General features: G+C 44.1%; 1 protein-coding gene across 1 annotated transcript in view; it reads right to left on the reverse strand.

Moving 5' to 3' along the window:
- LOC120057509 (teneurin-1-like) overlaps positions 1-23,005 on the reverse strand; it is a 137,558-nt gene that overhangs the window by 25,200 nt on the left and 89,353 nt on the right. Inside the window, exons 11-21 of the mRNA XM_039006108.1 lie at positions 22,752-22,937; positions 21,670-21,696; positions 21,189-21,335; positions 12,895-13,111; positions 12,524-12,643; positions 12,154-12,415; positions 11,071-11,338; positions 9,320-9,463; positions 8,704-8,953; positions 8,322-8,342; positions 5,760-5,992 (exon numbers count right to left, since the gene is read on the reverse strand). Coding sequence (XP_038862036.1) covers positions 5,760-5,992; positions 8,322-8,342; positions 8,704-8,953; positions 9,320-9,463; positions 11,071-11,338; positions 12,154-12,415; positions 12,524-12,643; positions 12,895-13,111; positions 21,189-21,335; positions 21,670-21,696; positions 22,752-22,937 — 1,875 coding nt within the window. The remainder of the gene's footprint in view (positions 1-5,759; positions 5,993-8,321; positions 8,343-8,703; positions 8,954-9,319; positions 9,464-11,070; positions 11,339-12,153; positions 12,416-12,523; positions 12,644-12,894; positions 13,112-21,188; positions 21,336-21,669; positions 21,697-22,751; positions 22,938-23,005) is intronic.

Here is a 23,005-nt window from a genome sequence, read left to right on the forward strand (position 1 = left end):
GGCAAGTGTACACGGCCTATGAAATGATTGCCCGTCAGCTCTTGTTCTCTCTGGAGAGGACTTTTGTGTGTGGCAAGATTGATTCCTGCACCACACGTGAGGTCGATAATTGGCCATGTATGTTTGAGCTGAGAACTGCCACAAACGTGGCTGAAAATGGTTTAGATTTTCTTTGAAACACTGCCACATTGAAACTAAACCACGGGACCTGTGTATCTGGTATAGCAAGCGCCCACCTTTATACTGAATAATATTGAAATCCAGTGTGGCTTTCAAAGTGTGGGTACAAAGAGGGTGTGGATTTGGGGGGGGGGGGGGGGGGGGGGGGGGGCTGCATAAGGCCGGGGGATAAATTGAGGGGTGTTCTGAGATTGGGAGGGGAGATACTGTACATTGGTATCTCACCTGAAACACTACTACTACCGCCACTGCTATTGTACCAATGAAAACAAAGAGGGTGCATTATTGATACTAATTTGTTTACAGTACATTGTGTCCCACTTGAAGCAACGTGTTGGCAGATACTCGATGGAACCTAGTGGTTGACCTACTTCTGGGAGACCTTTTTATGGTTAATCAAAAAGCAAACGCTTCAACATCCATTTCAAGGCCAAGCACTCTCCTACTAAGTCGTGAAAATACTTAATCAATGTGCAATGTGTTGCTTTTATTTTTTGTTTATAATCGATTCGTCGCCATATTTCCAGTCAATATGAATCCACTGAAAGTTTGTTCAACCACATTATAGCTACTGCTTGATACACTGTTAAAATCAGATAGATTTCTAGCTGACATTACAGATCCTCTACGCTGCATCTAGCTGATATTACAGTAAGTAAACAAACCTGTAGACCTGGGATTTCAACAATGATCTTAAACATGGTGAAATCCTCCTGTTACAAACGGTTAAAAGCAATTATAAACTGGGTAGTTTGTCTCCTGGATGCTGATTGTCTGGAACAGCAAGTCAGCCGCGTGTACATGTAAGGGATAATCAACGAGGGGCTCTGCGTTCTATAGAAAAATAATGAACGATGTGGAAGGTGTGTTCCACTATGCGCTAGCAGAGCGGATCTAACCTTCCATGGAGTTGCATTATTTCCCAAAGAACGCATAGAGCCCCGAGTTGATAATCCCTTTTATACCAAAGCTATAATTTAACACATTTGCCACTAGAAATGTGTTCATTTGCCTGTAGAACAGCTGTTCAACATCCACTGAATTAGCACGTTTACTACATAGCTACAGTAGTGGCCTTGTTAGCCAAACAAACAGACTTGCTAGCTTGCTATTATGAAAATTGGATTCAACAATGCCAATGTTTTTCAATTTGACTTTTGCTTTTTAAAAGCAGGTCAAATATAATACATGTAAGAATTAATTTCATAGCCATTCAATTATACTGTGCATTATAGAGAAATAATGCACACTCCAGAATACCCTTCAAGCCAATAAGGCACCTCGGGGGTTTGTGGTGTATGGCCAATATACCCGACCCCCTGGGCCTTATTGCTTAATGATATAATATAGAAATGTCTGGATATGATGCTATTTGGTACTTTGTTGTGTGCTACAGTATTTTGTGGCAAGAATTTAGAGTGAAAAAACAACAACCCCTCAGATTTCCGTGGGGTGAGGATTACTGACTGCTCTTAGGTCAGATTTCCGTGGGGTGAGGATTACTGACTGCTCTTAGGTCAGATTTCCGTGGGGTGAGGATTACTGACTGCTCTTAGGTCAGATTTCCGTGGGGTGAGGATTATTGACTGCTCTTAGGTCAGATTTCCGTGGGGTGAGGATTACTGACTGCTCTTAGGTCAGGAGTGTATTGATTGAAAATATATTTGTGTGCCACATTTTGTTGGGGCAAGACTTTCTAAAAGCACATTTTTGTTCTGAGTAGACTATTAGAAAGCATGTGGACCTGGTGTCAGGTTATCACACATTTGAATCAGTCTGCCAATGCTCTTATCTTTCCTTAAAAGCATATTTTCATCCTTAAGAGCCCTAGTCTGTGAAATTTCAAGCTGTGAAATTGTTGGAATAATCCACTTATTCTGCCTTCTCCTTACTAAGATGCATCAAGCGACAGCTTTCTTACCTAGACTTGGTATCATTGGATATGCATTATCTAATGGATAGACTTGAACTGTTTAAGAAGTAGCCTTAAAGTGCTACGTATCTATGTTCAAGTTCCAACCACAACAGTCAGCCGCTACCTCCTCCTTATTCAGTCTGTTGGCTTCCTGTTTGTGAATCTCAGTTAGCTTGCACTTTAATATGTACCACTAATCAACACCCTCAGAACTTTTAACCCATGTTTAAATGACTCCTAACTGTTGCTGTTCATGCACTCTTGATTTTGTCTACAAACAGTAGATCAGATGCCCTCTTGATTTTGTCTAAAAACAGCAGATCAGATGCCCTCTTGATTTCGTCTAAAAACAGCAGATCAGATGCTCTCTTGGTTTCAAGAGCTTTTTGCACTTCCTTCCTTTCACACCTGGGCTCAGTCTGGTTCGATTAGAAACATCAACTGATAAAAGTTGCTTCAGGGTCACAACATTTTTAAAACCCTGAAGGAAGATTTGGGCTTTTAGATGTAATGGAATAGGCACATATTTAAACAACATTTCAATCTCCTTATAAAAAAGATGATGTACACAAGACCACAAGGCCCATGCATATTACTAATCAGACCTGGGTTAAAATACTATTTAGGGTATTTCAATTACTTTCAAATACATTTGGAAGTATGCATTTTTATATGTTTTATTTGAAATGACAAGTAGTTGAATATTGGAATATACACTGCCATGCATTTAATCCAGGTATTTGAAAATAGTATTTTAAATAAGTATTTCGGAATAATTTCAAATAGTAGGCTATTTATAGGAATTTATTTTAAAATACTTCAAATAGAAGTAGTTGATTCTGGCCTCATTATTTGAAAATATTCAAATCCATTGAAAATATGTACGTATTTGAACCCAGGTCTGTTACTAATACATGCATAAAGAAATAACATAAACCCATATACTAATTAGAAAACAAAAGTCTCTGTGTGTCAAACTGAAGCCTGAAGGGAGAGAAAATTCAAAGGCATCTGCCTACATTATTCACATCCTCTCCTGTCAATCAGAAAGGCTGACAAGCTGATGAAAGAAGACTCACAATCTGTGTGACAGTGACAGAGCATCAGCTAAAGACCCGCCAACACACCTAATTGATTCACTGCTGGATTTAGCAAAAAGTGAGCCGATGTCATCTTTCATAATCAAGCTTCTCCCTCAGGCTGCCTTAAGGAGCTAAAAAAAACTCTCCCCTCACAAGTGCTGGGCTAAAGGTCAGGGTTACCTTAAAGCATTGTTCCAAATAATAAGAATATAGCCCTACTGTGTGAAGTGCTCTGGTAAAGTGTGTTTAATAGATCAACATGAGAACAGATAGATCTGTCATACAGAGGAAAGGATGCTAACAGCATCTAGTCCTAGTCACAACAACCCTGTCAACCATCCCCAACAAAAGCATACAAATGACTAATCACAAAATCCACATATGAATACAGTGTATTTCTATACAACTCATACCTATACTGAACAAATTCAGGCCAAGTGGACCATTAGCTGGTACAGTACACAGTCGCTTGCAGGTGGAACAATGTAGTATTTGCAGTTACCGTAACAACATGGGAATCAATCCACCAGGGGAAATGGATTGATCTCAATTTCACTGTTGTTATGAGTGAAAGACTATCTAATCCATCCCTGTCTGGAGTGTCACCATGTCTGAGCCATCTATCAGCCTCACGTTACTATATTAAAACAAACCCTTACTGTATGGCATCATGCAATGATGTGGCGTAGTCTGTAAAGCACCTCTTTCAAAGAACCACCTGGTGCTAGCCTATTACTACCCCTGTTTTTGCACATTGTAATTGACTTCACAGTTTCCCTGATTTGATCATGCCCGTACAAATTGTTTTCACTGATGTAATCAAACCTTTACATCTTGTCCTCAAAGCTGGATCAATAAAACAAGACCCCTATGAATATGACATATTAGGGATTGTTAAACCAAAAAAAACAACTCACAATTTGCTAAGTGCAATCCTGTCTCTTAATAGTATAGAAGCCTAGTTAAGAGCACAGTTCGCAGAAAAACACATAATCCAAAGCCTTTCTCTTAGTGTCCTATTTATGCAACACAACAGAATGCAGCAGGAACCACAAAATGAGGATAAATCCAAAGCTGGCTGAGGTGACAGTGATGAACTGATGTTGTGGTTTCCTGGTTCAGGGAGCTATTATAATTAATAGTTGTAATGCGTTATGTGCTGCTGGGGACACTTCAAAAAAACGTGGGACTGAGGAGAGTGTCAATACAACATCAATATCAATGAAGGCCCAAACAGTAGTGCGCGTATGGACTGCAGTTGCTTCACAAAAACTGCATCTGCATCTGTGACAGCCAGTAATACTCATTATTCCTGAAGGTTAACGCTACGTCGTGGAGTACGGCAGCCTCTCCTCCTACTTTGCAGATCTGTCAGCCACACTTAAATCCTGTTAGCAATACAGTATCCTGCTCCCTCCCGGCCTGGGCTCCCTGATTTAGGAAGAGTTTCATCACTAGTAATGGTTTTACTGTAACATCTTGATTTTGATTTGGCTGCCATCTTTACTCCTGACCGGGCTAGGTGGATCAACTGGCTGCATTGAACCATGTCACATGTTCCTGCAGAAGCACTATAAAGGCCTGTCCTGAGAAGGGGAGAGTCAGTTATTGGGACTGTGTGTGAAGGACTGATGCAGCGACTGTGTGTTATCACCTGATAAAGGCATTACTCTGGCGCCTACGGGGCCATGGGATCCCTGGTATTGTGTGTTGGAGGAGCAGCGAAATTCATTTCCATTGCTGCCATACTGTGCTGTGTGGTCTAACTAAGCTGCTCCCAACCCATTTGATAAGGCTGAAGGGGAGGCTGAGGGAAACCGGGAGGGGGAGAGAGGAGGGGCGGGCACATAGCTGGAATTAATAGCGTCTCAGCGCTGGATCCGGAACATCATGCCCGGGCTGCAGCCAGTCTAAATGATGTGCCCACATTGCTCTGACCCTCATTTGGCTCCTACACATATTAGCCATAGAGGGGAGACAGGAATTTTCAACCCTGGCAAGAAGGAGAGACACTCTATTTGAACTTCAAAGCCGCTGCTGTTTGAGAACAGAAAATGAATGGGATCATCATTGGTGGACAAAGCCTCACCTTCAACCAATTTCAAGGATTTTCTATTGACAAGACAGAAGCACATTTAACCTCTGCTAATAATACATGTCAATATTCAGACCCTGAATCATAATGCTTCTCAGGTTCAGGAAAGGGACTGGTGTGCATACACACTTAGACAAAAAGGAACTATCTAGAACCTAAAAGGGTTCTTCAGCTGTCTGCATAGGAGAACCCTTATAAGAACCCTTTTTGGTTCCAGGTAGAACCCTTTTAGTTCAATGTAGAGCCCTTTTGGGTTACATGTAGATCCCTTTCTACAGAGGGTTCTACCTGTAACCAAAAGGGTTTTCCCTGGAACCAAAAAGGGTTCTCCTATGGGGACAGCCGAAGAACCCTTTTGAAAGCCTTTAAATGTCTCCCTTCACACTAGATGGTTAATTCTGTAATTTCCGTTTGAAAATAAGGTAGCCCTTTACTATTTTCAGGGTTATAGACTAATTGCCATATTAAGGTAGTGATGATGCTGTACCTCTGGGGTTGTTGAGGGAGGCATCGATGGCTTTGCCCCCGTCTCCACAGTGGCCTTGATCGAAGGGGGTGCACTGGTCCCCCGTCCCTGCCACCACCTCCATGTTTTTGGCCAGGTCCTTGGGCTCTGTGAGGGTCCTGAGTCTGTAGACCCTCCTGCTGCTGGTGTCAGACAAGTAGAGGGCCTCCCTTACTGGGTCCATGGCCAAGTAGTACTTATGGGCTGGACTGGAGCTGCAAAGAAAAGACCCTATCACTTAGGTCTACACTACAAAAAACATTAACAATGTACTGTTTGTATATATCAGGGATGGGCAACCCTTTTGTAGGCTCGTGGACCAATAAAAAATAATAATACATATAAAAAAAAATTCGGGGGAACACAGTCGGGGTCTCAAATTACTGTTGAGAGTTAGAATAATAGACTACACAATGTTTCGAAATGTGGTTGTGCATCAGCAGTCGCTCAATTAGCCCATGTCAGCTACATTAGATCGGTAAGTTAGTCTAGCAGCCAGCTATCTGAACTTGTAGTAAGCATGGTCAAATTACCGACCAGCGTGGGGCCAACTGACCATCAGTGATCATAATAAAAACTGCAAACATTTGCCTCCACCCTATGGCAAAATTTTAAGAATTGGGTAAGCAGACCCACGAGGCACTGCGGCCCTCATGATGATTTCCGTTTTTTTGCGGCCCCCACCCTCATCAAAGTTGCCCATCCCTGGTACTGTATATATGAAATACACATTTACTGATCAATCCCCAAAGAGCTGGCTTTTATCATTAAAAACCAGTTCAGTTTCCTTCACAGTCTTTCATCTTAAATGGTTGCTCAAGAGGAACCACGTCATACTGTAGGTTCCGACATTAACATCTCACTAATGTGAAACAAACATCTGCCAACCACAGACAAACTCAATCTTTTCACCTGAAGATATGATTAAAATCCATACAGCTCTAACTCTGACAGCTGTATCATCTTTACAGTAATTGCACTGCAACTGAAAGGGGACTGAAATCATGACAAAAAGATCAGTGGTGTAAAGTACTTAAGTATAAAGTACTTTAAAGTACAAATTAATAAGTCGTTTTTTGGGGGTATTTGTACTTTATTTTACTATTCACATTTTTGACAACTTTTACTTTTACTCCACTACATTCCTAAAGAAAATAATGTACTTTTTACTCACATACATTTTCCCTGACACCCAAAAGTACTCGTGACATTTAGAATGCTCAGGCAGGACATAATTATTGTCCAATTCATGCACCTATCAATATAACACATTTACATTCCTACTGCCTCTGATCTGGCGGACTCACTAAACACAAATACTGCGTTTGTAAATTATGTCAGAGTGTTGGAGTGTGCCCCTGGCTATCAGTAAAAAATCGAATCAAATTAAACCTTGTGCCATCTGGTTTGCTTTATATAAGGAATTTGATGTAAAGCATTTACTTTAACTTTTGTATGACAATTTAGTACTTTTTCCACCACTGTACCTAAGTACATTTAAAATCAGATACTTTTAGACTCTTAGACAAGTAGTATTTTACTGAGTGACTTTCACTTTTACTTGAGTCATTTTCTATTAAGTTACCTTTACTTTTACTCAAGTATAACAATTTAGTACTTTTTCCAACACTGAAAATGATGGAGGCAACCTAAGGGCCTGTGTAATGAGAGCCCTGACAGAGAGTCTAAGTCAGAGCTACTCTATGTGTGAAGACGTGCCTCCCAGTGAACGATGCCATCTACTACCATCACCAGGAAACCCTCTCTGTAAACATTAGGCTATTCGCAGAGGAAAATTACTCATCTCAGGATTTAGTTGGGTGTGCCATGTCATACATGCAGTGAGGGAAAAAGCAAAGCTAGTTCAGCGAGTTTTTTTTTACAGGCTTTGATTGAGAAATAATCAATTGCGAACATGACGGCTGCATGAAAAGATGAATCATATCTCTGGGAGACATGAGAGCCTGTTTGTTTAGGGGAGAGAGTATGAGAAGCCTATCCCAACACAACAGTGTTAAACTGGCCTTTCCAGCGGGGTGCTGCCCCATCTAAGCACACATGAAAGGCTGGGGCTTGTCTACGATAAGAGGAACCCTTTAAAGACCTCATCTGTATTTCTCTCCAAAGGTAGCCCATTTCTAATCCTTGCTCCCTTTAAATCAGGGCTGTTCAATTCCAGTCCTGGAGGGCCAAAACACTTCTGCTTTTTGTTTCTACCTGGTAGTTAATAGCACTAATCTGGTGTCCCAGGTCTGAATTAGTCCCTTATTAGACAGAGAGGATGAAAACTTGAAAAGTATTTTGGCCCTCCAAGACCGACATTGAACTGCTTTAAATCCAGGTCAATACACTTCCATATTGACTGACTGTCTCCTCACTTCAAATCCTGTATTCTGTAACCAAATAAGAACATCATCCATGAAAGGTAGGCTGGCGGTTTGCAACTGAAGCACTGCTCTTTTCATGCTGCAGTGTCATAAAAAACTGTTTTCAGGAAAATACATTATGTTCTGAGTCTGACTGAGTACGGTATTGAAAACGTACCTGTGCCTGAGATCTCGATTCCTAGCAGCGTTGTATTAAAGAGAGAGAAAGAGTATTAGTTCTTATCCTTGGAGAAATATCTTCTCTTCGATCCATGATTATACTTATGAAAGCATTTCAATGAAACTTCTCAGTTCAATTCGTTCATGTGCTGTGTATACAATAGATGACTAATTTTCCCATCTTTTTCCATTTCACATTAAAAATGTAACAATCATAGCAACAGCAGCAATAGCAAAATAGCTTGGCAACTAGCAATACAACAACTTTCATTACAGTATATATTTTGAATGCTTCAACCTCAGTCCTTGAGATAATGTACAAATACATAATCACAGAAAAACACTGAAAAGCATCTTTAACTACTGCTCGGGAGTGTCACCTCAATTCTAAAACGCTGATGACGAATCCATTGGGAAGAATCCTTCTGATGAAGTTGAAGTCGCCAACGTAGATGCTGCCGTCAGAGCCACAGGTGATAGCGACAGGAGCGTAGAGCTTTCTACCCAGGGCAGGGCCGTTACAGTTGGGGCAGGGGATTGTGCGCAAGTACCCCGTCCCCATCACTGTGTAGATGACTGGCGGTTGCTGGGAGATGAAGATGTTCTCTCCATTCCCTTTGTGTAGAACACCTGGAGTTGAAGGACAACTAGCAATTACAATCATATCCAGAGGAATGACTAGTCCTTCCTGGAATCTTCAAAGGCCAAGAGGGATGCATAAAACTAGCTCTCTCAAAAGCTTATCTCAAACTGACGCAATCTAGCACTATAGAACAGAACTCTCTGATATAATACAGTAATAATTCTATGTAGGTCTGTCTGTCTGTCTGTATCAAGTCATTTGAAATGGAAGTTAAAACAATAATAGTTTGGCAAGAATGTCTTCACAATATTCCTACTGGATAACCAGGTATGAAATAGTGTCAGGTTAGGTGGGCTGAGGGTACAGTACTGCTGAATGGAAGTGGGACACAGAGGAACAGACAGAGCCCTCACCGCTTTGTAGGTTAAGGATGTGGTGCTTGTCCAGGGACCAGCCCCCCAGGTTGGAGGCAATCATCTCAAAGCCCTGCAGCTGAGCCATCCTTCTCTCCCACACAATGTAGTCAGCACATGACTCATACTCATAGCCTACAGAGACTGGAACAAAAGGGACCACTGGGCCGTTAATGGGACACCGCCAATTGTCATGCATTCATTACCCTGTTGTTATTGCAATTACAATGAGACACACCTGGAAAACAACAACCCCTAATGCTTTTGTGATGGTGTGACTAGCTCCTGCACAGTGTACAATTGCAGTGAACCTAGAGTTGCCGTGGTCCAGGCAGAGGCTGGAACGAGGCATTATGGTGGCTATAGAGCAGCCTGGGTGTGTGCTAACAGTCTGCGATTCTCCCGAGACTTTTTAATGCATCACTGATACCATCATGCTCTGCTGCATCCACCCAGTACGCTCACCCTCTTTCCTTGCTCTGGCTCACCGTCTCTCTTTCCCTCGCTCGCTCGCTCACCCACACAAACACACGCAAAGGAAGCACACTCACACACACACAAACACGTGCGAAGGAAACACACACACACACACACACACACACACACACACACACACACACACACACACACACACACACACACACACACACACACACACACACACACACACACACACACACACACACACACACACACACACACACACACAACAAGCAGGACATAGTCAGTTACACACAGAGTAGCTACAGGCTCCTGCTTGTGTCACCATGATAGATCAGCCTGTTACTATCGGCAACGAAGAGAGAGAGGGTGAGTAAGGAGGAGAGAGAGTGGATGAGGTTTGAGGTTGAGCTCAATTCCCACTGGTACATAAAGATAAATGAATAAATTAGAGCCTTTTTCATCTCCTTATCTCTTCCTCGGGTTTATTTAGTGTGGAGGAAAATATGTTTGCACCATAACAAAATGTGTTTTGAATTTCAATTTAGTTTGGATGTCGTTTCTAATTGTGCCATGTGTTCGATGTTATTTATAGATAAACGGGCCATAACATCTCCAGGACTTCCTATTTATATCACAGACTATTAACCACAGTGCCTCATATCCACCATCAAGGAGCTGGATACGCACAGATTAAACTGTGTATTCAGTGAGAAAGGATTCCAACACATGCACACCAGCTAGGCAATCAAGAAACACTCTGCTATCTGACAGTAATACAAGGCATGGAGAGCAATCCAGAGAGACGTCCTCATAGTGTGTGAAAGAGATAAGAGTAGCCCCTGCTTTCTGTTCCAGTTAGATTTGTAACACTCTCTCCATTAAGACAAATTGCAACAATGCATCAGAGCTGTAGGTCCCAATAGGCAGCCAGCACACTAAATCAACCACTGATAAAAACAAAGCTTATATGTGGCCCTTGAAAAATCTGTCAGTCTTTCATACCACTGACCATTAACACACCGACAATGTCTTTAGAGCTCTGTGTGATTGTATTATCTAACGATAAAGTAGAACAAAAGTAACATGCTGTTCTGCTGTGGCACTGCTGAATGTAATACTGTCTTTATAGATTTTTATTTGCCATTAGCTACAGATTGTCTCTCCCAGTTACCCATGGAGCATGTTGCTTGCTGTCATCCCTTGGGTGAAAATTGTCAAAGGAGTGAAATACAGCACATTATATTTGTTCTACAGGGAATCTGAATGTACATGACAGGACATGATTGAAATGCTGCATATGATCTTACCCAGAGCTTGGGCCAGGCCCACCACTTTCTGCCCATAGACATCAGTCTTGTTCCAGGCCAGGACGTAGACCAGGTTGGGGGCGGCAGGGAACCACTTCTGAAAGAGTCGTCCCTCGATGGCGGTGGACACGTGCACCTTAGCCAGGCCAGTGGGGATGATGGAGTGGGTTAAGATGATGCGGAACAGAGCCTTGTAGCCAGGGGAGCGGGTGCTCAGGTAGGTGAGCTTTAAGAAACTGCCAGGGATGGTGATCTCCTCTTGGACAGCCTGAGGAGGAGGAGAAAGCATTTTGGCTGCTGTTATTATGTACTATTGGTTACCAGGAGTTGGAAAAACTTCACAAGTCAGAGCATACAAACTATGTTTAAAAACATCTTACAAGTCTTTCAGTAAAGTATCTTTGATCACCTGGTGTTTCTACTCGTTCCAAGATATACTAGCTAGTACTATATGTCACTTTCTTAAAATCCAATCAAAATAACACTTTATTTTTTACACTTTTGGAACATTATTCTACATACACGATGCCCCTGGAATACTAAATTACATCTATATTCTATATCATTAGCAGCGTACAGGAGGACATTTTAATTACTGCTGACGATCTAACCCCCACTCCCACCCTTCATTGCTCACAGCTTCAATCACTCTGAACTGGGTCCTCATTAAAATCACTATCAGTTTCATTATCGCTCACAACAAACTAGGATGTCTACAATCTGCAAAACACAGTTCCAAAGCTGAGGTAGGAATATCAGTGGGATCGGGGGAGAAGATAGCGAGCAGCCCTGGGAATAAAGCGCCCCGGCAACTGATTAGTGTGAGATTCTAAGATGATTTCACAGGTACAATATGAGCCAGGTGAAAATTAGACAGGATCCAGAATAAAGAAAAATGCAGGAATTGGAATAAAAACAGCCATTTATAATATACACCTGGAAGTCCTAAAATGATATTGTGCTTAGAGATGTATGCATTATGGAAATGGTTTAGTATAGGTGGTAATTGAAAGCTGAGTGAGCATCCCTGGGACTGTATATATTATGTATATTACTGACTGGTGAGTGGACCAGCTACTGTACCTGCAGCTCAGGGATGGCTGGGCCTCTCTCCTCACAGGTTCTGGCAAAGCGGATGAGAGGGGAGGGGAGGACGATGGGGTACGGACTGACCAGGTTCTTCAGGTTACACACAGGGGGGCGAGATTCAACCCTCGCCATGGTGACCTTCTCTACAACCACAAACTGGTTCCACGGTAACCAGATGGTGCGTTTCTGCATGAGGAAGGGAGCCCTCTGGAAGATCAGGGAGACTGAGATGCCCCCTGCAGCCACCAGGTCAAAACTACAGGAACAGAATCCACACAAACACACAATCAGTAGCGGCAAAGCATCATATTAAGCCAATTTACTATAGTATCTACAATACAATACTAGACCACTGTCTACCTACCTGCCATCCTGGCGACTGACAGAGAAGCCAAATTCAGGGTACTGCTGGAAGCTGATGTTCACTCCCACCAGTGGGGTCCCGTCTAGTGCCACCACCTGCCCCCGGATCACTGAGGCTCGGCTAGGAGAGAGCAACGTTTTAGTTCACTGGGTATTTTAATTATACTATAACAAGTTACATTGTTTTCCAGTTCAATTGACAAAGGCAAATGTGCTATATCCATACAGAGTACTGTGGTAGCCTACAAATAGCTGTGTATAAAAGGACCTGTACTTCAGTGGCAATTATAATTCTACAGTATATAACAAGCTATTCCTGTTCATTCATGCGGTACCAGAGGTAAATTGTATCGGCTATATTATCTATTCTACCTGCTGTCGAATGGGATGTCGCCAGGGAAGACATGGGTGCTGCCCTTTCCAACCAGGAAGCGTACGCGGTCGTAGAAGAGGCGTGAGAGGAGCGAGGCGTAGGGGGTCTGGTTCTGCTGGATCAGGTCTAGAGGGTCCGGGGAGCCCTGGCACAGAGGCCCACTGTGACAGCTAGGCTGCTGGCAGCAGTCTGGGTCCACACAGTCCATCAGGCCATCTACAACAACACAATAACACAACATCATCACAGCTAAGTCTACACTGTACTGTATCTCAGGCTCCCAATGTTACGCAGGTGGGAGAGATACATAACATTCAAAGCACAGAGGACCTTGTGAAATTGAGATGACATCTCTCAAGTGGTTTGAAACTACAAATCAAATGTCCAAATGATATAGAATAAATTGATAATGTTTCTCCTAAGTGGGACTACATCCACCCAATCCTTTAACACACAGTAATGAAGATCAGTTAGACATGGCTTAGCTGTGATGATTTAAACTTGAACAATGTGGAGAAGCTGATGGTTAACAATATATCTAGTTCATGCCTGACAAGGAGCAAAATGCCAATCTGATTTATACAGTCTTAATACTGTACTTACTTGCTGCTCTATAATTGCAGTACAGTGCCTTCTTAATTATGTTCTCTTCAATGTCCAAAATGTGTGGGTCTGAGCAACGGCAGCACGTTGGGTCCATTAAATCCATAGCCTCCTCTCAGGCAGACACTTTCAATAGTGCTGAAGTGAATGCTGACATTCATCAAGATCGCTGGCATTGAATGCCACACAACAGCAAAAGTACTTAAAAGTACTTACTTGATAATTAAAAGCAGAATAATGTCTCTTGGTCTTTAGTACACGCCTTCCGCAACGCTTTCTCATAACACGTTTTAAAAGTTTTAAAAGTATGGTTACTTATACCACATATGGTAAACATGTGCAATGTGGATATAATTCAGAATAGAATTTTAAGTATGCTAGCAGAAAATAATAAGGTGTAATTATATACAGTATGTGCCAAAGAAAATGTATTCAGTAAACGACTGACCAACACAACAGAATAACTACTGGGCCAAGAGCCATAACATCCCCATTCAGTGCTGGGCTGCCAAAGTAAAGGAGGCATGGTGCCCAGCTATAAGCTGGTTGGCAGGGTCGGCTCTAACTCCATCGGTCATGACCACAATGCATTCATTTAGCTGGTTACAATACTGTATAGAACATCTCACTAAAATAATGTATCCGACAACAAAGACAGCTGTACTGTACCTGCCATTGCCACCATATTTACATAATCAACAAACAATGCAATAAAATAATGAAGAAAACAATTATTTGGGGGAGAATTGCTATCCATGTTTGTGAACTAATGTTGTACAATTAATATACTCCACAGCTGCAAATGTAAAACCAAGCACTGGATGGTCAATTGTGTGATTATAGTGACTCATTTACAGCTGGTTGGAAAAGTCATGATCTTTTCTCTTAATCACTCTTCTTTTCCAGGTGATCATTTGCCATTAGGTTTTTCCAACCAATGCCTTTGACGAGGCCTCATTTAGAATATAAATGGCATTTCTAATGGAGTTGAGATGAGATGAAAATAGGAATATGTTCTGCGATTCTGACGTATATATATTGGCTTGGGAAACTAACTGACATGGGGTGATCATTTCCTCCTCTCCTTTGTTGGAGTGTCGGGCCAATTTGAGCCTCCTACAATTTCCCTCTACATTAAAGGAGGGCCAAAATGACTGTACATCATCCAAGATTCTCATCAGTCATAAGAAGTCACACACAATGCGGAGGTCACATCTTTGAAGGGAGAGACATAGCTGCCGTGACTAAACTAAATTAGGTTGTAGAATAACAGAGGAAAGGTTTACTGCCCAGGCTACCGGCACATTACTGTACTGAATTGTGAATGTGTTTTCTATTGTATTGGGTTAGAAAAGAAAATACAGTGAATTATTTATGATCTACAAACAAATAAAGATACATTAACACATTATCACACAAACACGGCTAGAGCAACTGGGAAAATTATCAAAGAAGGAAGACTTGTAAAAGTGAAGCAGCTGGCATGCTTCTATATAGAGGCTTACTGGGATAAAGAACCTGATTAAGAACTCTGAAGGTAAGAGATAATGGTGTTTCTTTTAAGTGCTGCCAGCCAGAGCTGAGAAAACATGTGGAGTGGGTGAGGTAAAGAGTTCATGCTCCAAACACATCTCTAGACTAACAGACTGTACACAATATTATGCTCTTACCTTCTCTACCACTTCTGTCTGCACATACAAAGGAACCAAACACTGTCTAATGTAGCTAATTAGCACCCTATGCAAAGAAGTTTATTTTAAAGCTGCAATATGTACATTTTGGGCTACCTGACCGAATTCACATAAAAAATGTTGTTATAGATCTGTCATTCTCATTGAAAGAAAGTCTAAGAAGCGGTAGATCTATTTTATGTGCACTATTTCTATACTTCCTGTTCTTAAGTTTTATTTTTGCTCTATTACTTTTGGTTTTGTACACCAGCTTCAAACAGCTCAAAATACAATATTTTTGACTAATGAAAATACATTTCACAGCGGTTTAGATGGTAAAATGATTCTCTGCTTTGTCACATAAACTGATATTAGGCGAACTATTTGAATTTTAGCTACCAGGGAATGGTGGAGAGATTTTTGCATATTGCACCTTTAAAACATCTGACTCATGTAGAGGAATTGGATGAGACATAGTACTCACACAGATTCAGTACATTTTGTAGCCTGTCATTTTAAATGAATGTACGGTATTCATAATTACTCTTAATTTCTTCATATTACACCTCACATTGCATACTTTTTTTAGGTAAAGAAGAACACGGAGCGTTCCAAACCACATCCCTTTTTCCAGATGGTAGCTTGACTATACAGTACACAGAGGTATGTTTTTATCTCCTTTGCCACACACAAAGGAAATTTACACCTCATATAAAATATACATTTACATTAAGAAGCTAACTCATGCACTAGATGAGAAGATACATGGTGCACATACAGAAGCAGTATGTTTTCTAACCTGTCAATCATAGTTAATGTATCATACTAAACTACAGTAACACGACATTACATGTATTACACAAACTTTGAAACATCAAAAACATGCGATGTAAGTCAGTGCACAAATGGCTTCTTCTGTAGGGTATCTTTCCCCTCAATGACATGGGCATTGAACCTGAGCTCCAAAGCCTCATGTCTGGTTCCCTGTTCACTGGAACACCAGGTCTGGTTCTCTGTTCACTGGAACACCAGGTCTGGTTCCCTGTTCACTGGAACACCAGGTCTGGTTCTCTGTTCACTGGAACACCAGGTCTGGTTCTCTGTTCACTGGAACACCAGGTCTGGTTCTCTGTTCACTGGAACACCAGGTCTGGTTCCCTGTTCACTGGAACACCAGGTCTGGTTCCCTGTTCACTGGAACACCAGGACTGGTTCTCTGTTCACTGGAACACCAGGTCTTGTTCCCTGTTCACTGGAACACCAGGTCTGGTTCTCTGTTGGAACACCAGGTCTGGTTCTCTGTTGGAACACCAGGTCTGGTTCTCTGTTGGAACACCAGGTCTGGTTCTCTGTTGGAACACCAGGTCTGGTTCTCTGTTCACTGGAACACCAGGTCTGGTTCTCTGTTCACTGGAACACCAGGTCTGGTTCTCTGTTCACTGGAACACCAGGTCTCGTTCTCTGTTCACTGGAACACCAGGTCTGGTTCTCTGTTCACTGGAACACCAGGTCTGGTTCTCTGTTCACTGGAACACCAGGTCTGGTTCTCTGTTCACTGGAACACCAGGTCTGGTTCCCTGTTCACTGGAACACCAGGTCTGGTTCCGTGTTCACTGGAACACCAGGTCTGGTTCTCTGTTCACTGGAACACCAGGTCTGGTTCTCTGTTCACTGGAACACCAGGTCTGGTTCTCTGTTCACTGGAACACCAGGTCTGGTTCTCTGTTCACTGGAACACCAGGTCTGGTTCCCTGTTCACTGGAACACCAGGTCTGGTTCTCTGTTCACTGGAACACCAGGTCTTGTTCCCTGTTCACTGGAACACCAGGTCTGGTTCTCTGTTGGAACACCAGGTCTGGTTCTCTGTTGGAACACCAGGTCTGGTTCTCTGTTGGAACACCAGGTCTGGTTCTCTGTTCACTGGAACACCAGGTCTGGTTCTCTGTTCACTGGAACACCAGTTCTGGTTCTCTGTTGGAACACCAGGTCTGGTTCTCTGTTCACTGGAACACCAGGTCTCGTTCTCTGTTCACTGGAACACCAGGTCTGGTTCTCTGTTCACTGGAACACCAGGTCTGGTTCTCTGTTCACTGGAACACCAGGTCTGGTTCTCTGTTCACTGGAACACCAGGTCTGGTTCCCTGTTCACTGGAACACCAGGTCTGGTTCCCTGTTCACTGGAACACCAGGTCTGGTTCTCTGTTCACTGAAACACCAGGTCTGGTTCTCTGTTGGAACACCAGGTCTGGTTCTCTGTTGGAACACCAGGTCTGGTTCTCTGTTCACTGGAACACCAAGTCTGGTTCTCTGTTCACTTCAACACCAGGTCTGGTTCCCTGTTCACTGGAACACCAGGTCTGGTTCTCTGTTCACTGGAACACCAGGTCTGGTTCTCTGTTGGAACACCAGGTCTGTTTCTCTGTTGGAACACCAGGTCTGTTTCTCTGTTGGAACACCAGGTCTGGTTCTCTGTTGACTGGAACACCAGGTCTGGTTCTCTGTACACTGGAACACCAGGTCTGGTTCTCTGTTGGAACACCAGGTCTGGTTCTCTGTTGGAACACCAGGTCTGGTTCTCTGTTCACTGGAACACCAGGTCTGGTTCTCTGTTGGAACACCAGGTCTGGTTCTCTGTTGACTGGAACACCAGGTCTGGTTCTCTGTTCACTTCAACACCAGGTCTGGTTCCCTGTTCACTGGAACACCAGGTCTGGTTCCCTGTTCACTGGAACACCAGGTCTGGTTCTCTCTTCACTGGAACACCAGGTCTGGTTCTCTGTTGGAACACCAGGTCTGGTCCTCTGTTGGAACACCAGGTCTGGTTCTCTGTTCACTGGAACACCAAGTCTGGTTCTCTGTTCACTTCAACACCAGGTCTGGTTCCCTGTTCACTGGAACACCAGGTCTGGTTCTCTGTTCACTGGAACACCAGGTCTGGTTCTCTGTTGGAACGCCAGGTCTGTTTCTCTGTTGGAACACCAGGTCTGTTTCTCTGTTGGAACACCAGGTCTGGTTCTCTGTTCACTGGAACACCAGGTCTGGTTCTCTGTTCACTGGAACACCAGGTCTGGTTCTCTGTTGGAACACCAGGTCTGGTTCTCTGTTGGAACACCAGGTCTGTTTCTCTGTTGGAACACCAGGTCTGTTTCTCTGTTGGAACACCAGGTCTGGTTCTCTGTTGACTGGAACACCAGGTCTGGTTCTCTGTACACTGGAACACCAGGTCTGGTTCTCTGTTGGAACACCAGGTCTGGTTCTCTGTTGGAACACCAGGTCTGGTTCTCTGTTGACTGGAACACCAGGTCTGGTTCTCTGTTCACTTCAACACCAGGTCTGGTTCCCTGTTCACTGGAACACCAGGTCTGGTTCCCTGTTCACTGGAACACCAGGTCTGGTTCTCTCTTCACTGGAACACCAGGTCTGGTTCTCTGTTGGAACACCAGGTCTGGTCCTCTGTTGGAACACCAGGTCTGGTTCTCTGTTCACTGGAACACCAAGTCTGGTTCTCTGTTCACTTCAACACCAGGTCTGGTTCCCTGTTCACTGGAACACCAGGTCTGGTTCTCTGTTCACTGGAACACCAGGTCTGGTTCTCTGTTGGAACACCAGGTCTGTTTCTCTGTTGGAACACCAGGTCTGTTTCTCTGTTGGAACACCAGGTCTGGTTCTCTGTTCACTGGAACACCAGGTCTGGTTCTCTGTTCACTGGAACACCAGGTCTGGTTCTCTGTTGGAACACCAGGTCTGGTTCTCTGTTGACTGGAACACCAGGTCTGGTTCTCTGTACACTGGAACACCAGGTCTGGTTCTCTGTTGGAACACCAGGTCTGGTTCTCTGTTGGAACACCAGGTCTGGTTCTCTGTTCACTGGAACACCAGGTCTGGTTCTCTGTTGGAACACCAGGTCTGGTTCTCTGTTGGAACACCAGGTCTGGTTCTCTGTTCACTGGAACACCAGGTCTGGTTCTCTGTTCACTTCAACACCAGGTCTGGTTCCCTGTTCACTGGAACACCAGGTCTGGTTCCCTGTTCACTGGAACACCAGGTCTGGTTCTCTCTTCACTGGAACACCAGGTCTGGTTCTCTGTTGGAACACCAGGTCTGGTTCTCTGTTGGAACACCAGGTCTGGTTCTCTGTTCACTGGAACACCAGGTCTGGTTCTCTGTTCACTGGAACACCAGGTCTGGTTCTCTGTTGGAACACCAGGTCTGGTTCTCTGTTCACTGGAACACCAGGTCTGGTTCTCTGTTCACTGGAACACCAGGTCTGGTTCTCTGTTCACTGGAACACCAGGTCTGGTTCTCTGCTGGAACACCAGGTCTGATTCTCTGTTCACTGGAACACCAGGTCTGGTTCTCTGTTGGAACACCAGGTCTGGTTCTCTGTTCACTGGAACACCAGGTCTGGTTCTCTGTTCACTGGAACACCAGGTCTGGTTCTCTGTCCACTGGAACACCAGGTCTGGTTCCCTGTTCACTGGAACACCAGGTCTGGTTCCCTGTTCACTGGAACACCAGGTCTGGTTCTCTGTTCACTGGAACACCAGGTCTGGTTCCCTGTTCACTGGAACACCAGGTCTGGTTCTCCGTTCACTGGAACACCAGGTCTGGTTCTCCGTTCACTGGAACACCAGGTCTGGTTCTCTGTTCACTGGAACACCAGGTCTGGTTCTCTGTTCACTGGAACACCAGGTCTGGTTCTCTGTTCACTGGAACACCAGGTCTGGTTCCCTGTTCACTGGAACACCAGGTCTGGTTCTCTGTTCACTGGAACACCAGGTCTAGTCCTCTGTTCACTGGAACACCAGGTCTGGTTCCCTGTTCACTGGAACACCAGGTCTGGTTCCCTGTTCACTGGAACACCAGGTCTGGTTCTCTGTTCACTGGAACACCAGGTCTGGTTCTCTGTTCACTGGAACACCAGGTCTGGTTCTCTGTTGGAACACCAGGTCTGGTTCTCTGTTCACTGGAACACCAGGTCTGGTTCTCTGTTCACTGGAACACCAGGTCTGGTTCTCTGCTGGAACACCAGGTCTGATTCTCTGCTGGAACACCAGGTCTGATTCTCTGTTCACTGGAACACCAGGTCTGGTTCTCTGTTCACTGGAACACCAGGTCTGGTTCTCTGTTCACTGGAACACCAGGTCTGGTTTTCTGTCCACTGGAACACCAGGTCTGGTTCCCTGTTCACTGGAACACCAGGTCTGGTTCCCTGTTCACTGGAACACCAGGTCTGGTTCTCTGTTCACTGGAACACCAGGTCTGGTTCCCTGTTCACTGGAACACCAGGTCTGGTTCTCCGTTCACTGGAACACCAGGTCTGGTTCTCTGTTCACTGGAACACCAGGTCTGGTTCCCTGTTCACTGGAACACCAGGTCTGGTTCTCTGTTCACTGGAACACCAGGTCTGGTTCCCTGTTCACTGGAACACCAGGTCTGGTTCCCTGTTCACTGGAACACCAGGTCTGGTTCCCTGTTCACTGGAACACCAGGTCTGGTTCCCTGTTCACTGGAACACCAGGTCTGGTTCTCTGTTCAATGGATCACCAGGTCTGGTTTCCTGTTCACTGGACCACCAGGGGCTACACTCAAGCATGAATGTTTTAGAGGAGCCAAGCAGCAGGTAGCATACCACCAGCTAATTACCTAGAGGTCTCCTTGGTCTGAGAGCCATGTCAACTGCTGTAGTGAGCCATGTCGACTGCTGTAGTGAGCCATGTCAACTGCTGTAGTGAGCCATGTCGACTGCTGTAGTGAGCCATGTCGACTGCTGTAGTGAGCCATGTCGACTGCTGTAGTGAGCCATGTCGACTGCTGTAGTGAGCCATGTCGACTGCTGTAGTGAGATTTATCAAAAGGAAAATGAAAAGGAAGAGAGCGGGAAATGCTTGTTGGCTCAGATGTCGGGAAGGAGAAGTGGAGTTATAAATATTTCCTCCTCCTGACCTTCACCTGCGATGGAGGTCAAGTCATTCATCATTATTGAGCCACAGACAGACCACAGTCCACAGGGACCTTACCTCCGTCGTTGTCGGCGTTGTCATCACACTCTGTCTCCATGACGACATTGCATCCCATGCCGCTCCAGCTCGCCTGGCACACACAGTGCCACCCGCTCTGTTCCAGGGTGCATCGACCGTGGCCATTGCACAGGCCTGGACAGCCGTCTGGATGGAGAGAGAGGAGAAGACAGACAGTCTGTGTATCAGAACACTGCCAGTCATTCCTCATGATTAAGGAGATGGGGACAGATGCTGCTACGCTTTTCATTTACATAAAATCCAGATGTCTGGCCATTCGAAAACATTTGTTACATATTTTGTTATATTCCATCTCACATTAATTGAATATGGTGAATGATCTGCCATTGGTTTGGGCATCATACTTTCTCCTCAAAATGAATTAACATTTCAATGAATGTGCTTTGGTCGTAGGAATACCATTCAAAAATCCCTGCTGCTTTGAAACAATTCCATCCTAGAGAATGAGAAGGCATCTTACCTTTAACAACGAGATCCAGGTAATGCGCTATATACCATAGGAAGATAAAAGGAAGGAAGGAAAAAAGTGTGTGAGATTAGATTACTGAGCCTCAGAGATAATATGCTAGCACCAAGGCACATGAAGAGATAATTACAGCCTATTAATGTGCCAGGAGCTAAGCTTTATGATTTGATTCACACATCCACAGAGACACAGAGCCCATCTCCAATTCCGCATCTCTAAAGGCAAGTGAAACGATTTCACAGGATTGTTTTCTTGCATTTCTGAAGTGAAAAAAATATCTTCTGGTTCTTTTATAAAATGTACTTGGCAGTTCCCAATTCTGTTAGTCCCAGATGACAAACTGCAGTGTTCTATCAAGGTGTAGCCACATTAATTGAGTGCGTTCGAACTTGGGGAGCAAATTATTCAGTTGCAAGAAACTAAAAATGCCTCCACTCTAGGGAAGAGGCCATGGCTGATGGAAAATTAGCCTGGCGGCAACCAACAGTTTCATTGTTACTCTGAGTTTTCATTCTCAAATAACAGCAATGAAGTGGATAAATTGTACAACAGACAGGCAGGGCACTGACATCACTGAACCCCAGCCAGTGTCTCTAAGACACATGGTAACATGTTACCCTCTTAAACACCCTGCCTCGGTCCCTCAAAATGCCTAGCAAGGTTTGGTACCTGTTTTCTTCTAGCAGATGAATTGAATAACCGGGCAAGAATGACTGTGTTCCATCTGACAACTGTGTGTCTAAATGACACAGCAGATGGATGATTCACTGGGATAGCTAATGGTCTGCTAAACTGCTACACTATTTACAATGTGTGGTGCTAGAAAATATGCACTCAAATGGATTACATATTCATTGATGTGTATCTGCAAAAATTTGTGGTTCACACATTTGTCATTAGTGCATTAGTGGTCACAGTTTTAAGACATGCTAAAACACCATCAAGTCTTAGTAAAGTAAATCAGCCCCATGGTTTCTAAACAGAGCAATAGGTACTAGAGTCACGTTACACGGTCTGTTTGTTAACCTCCTGTGGTAGGGTAGTGTTGGTCCTCGGGGGGGTGGGGGAGGACTCACCGATGCTGCAGTGTTCTCCCTCCCAGCCAGGGTGGCACTCACACTGTCCGTTCTTACACTGGCCATGCTCCTGGCAGCGGGGGTGGCAGGCCTCCAGGTCACAGCCTGGCCCGTCCCAGCCCTCCTCACACTGGCACTTCCCTCCCACACACACACTGTGGGCACTGCAGGGCACCGGACACACCTCTGCACACGGACACAGAGAGAGACAGGCAGGGGTCTTACTGCTTTGGGCAACAGACAGTACACCTCTA

This window comes from Salvelinus namaycush, chromosome 12, assembly GCF_016432855.1.
Source record: "Salvelinus namaycush isolate Seneca chromosome 12, SaNama_1.0, whole genome shotgun sequence".
NCBI classification, from domain to species: domain Eukaryota; kingdom Metazoa; phylum Chordata; class Actinopteri; order Salmoniformes; family Salmonidae; genus Salvelinus; species Salvelinus namaycush.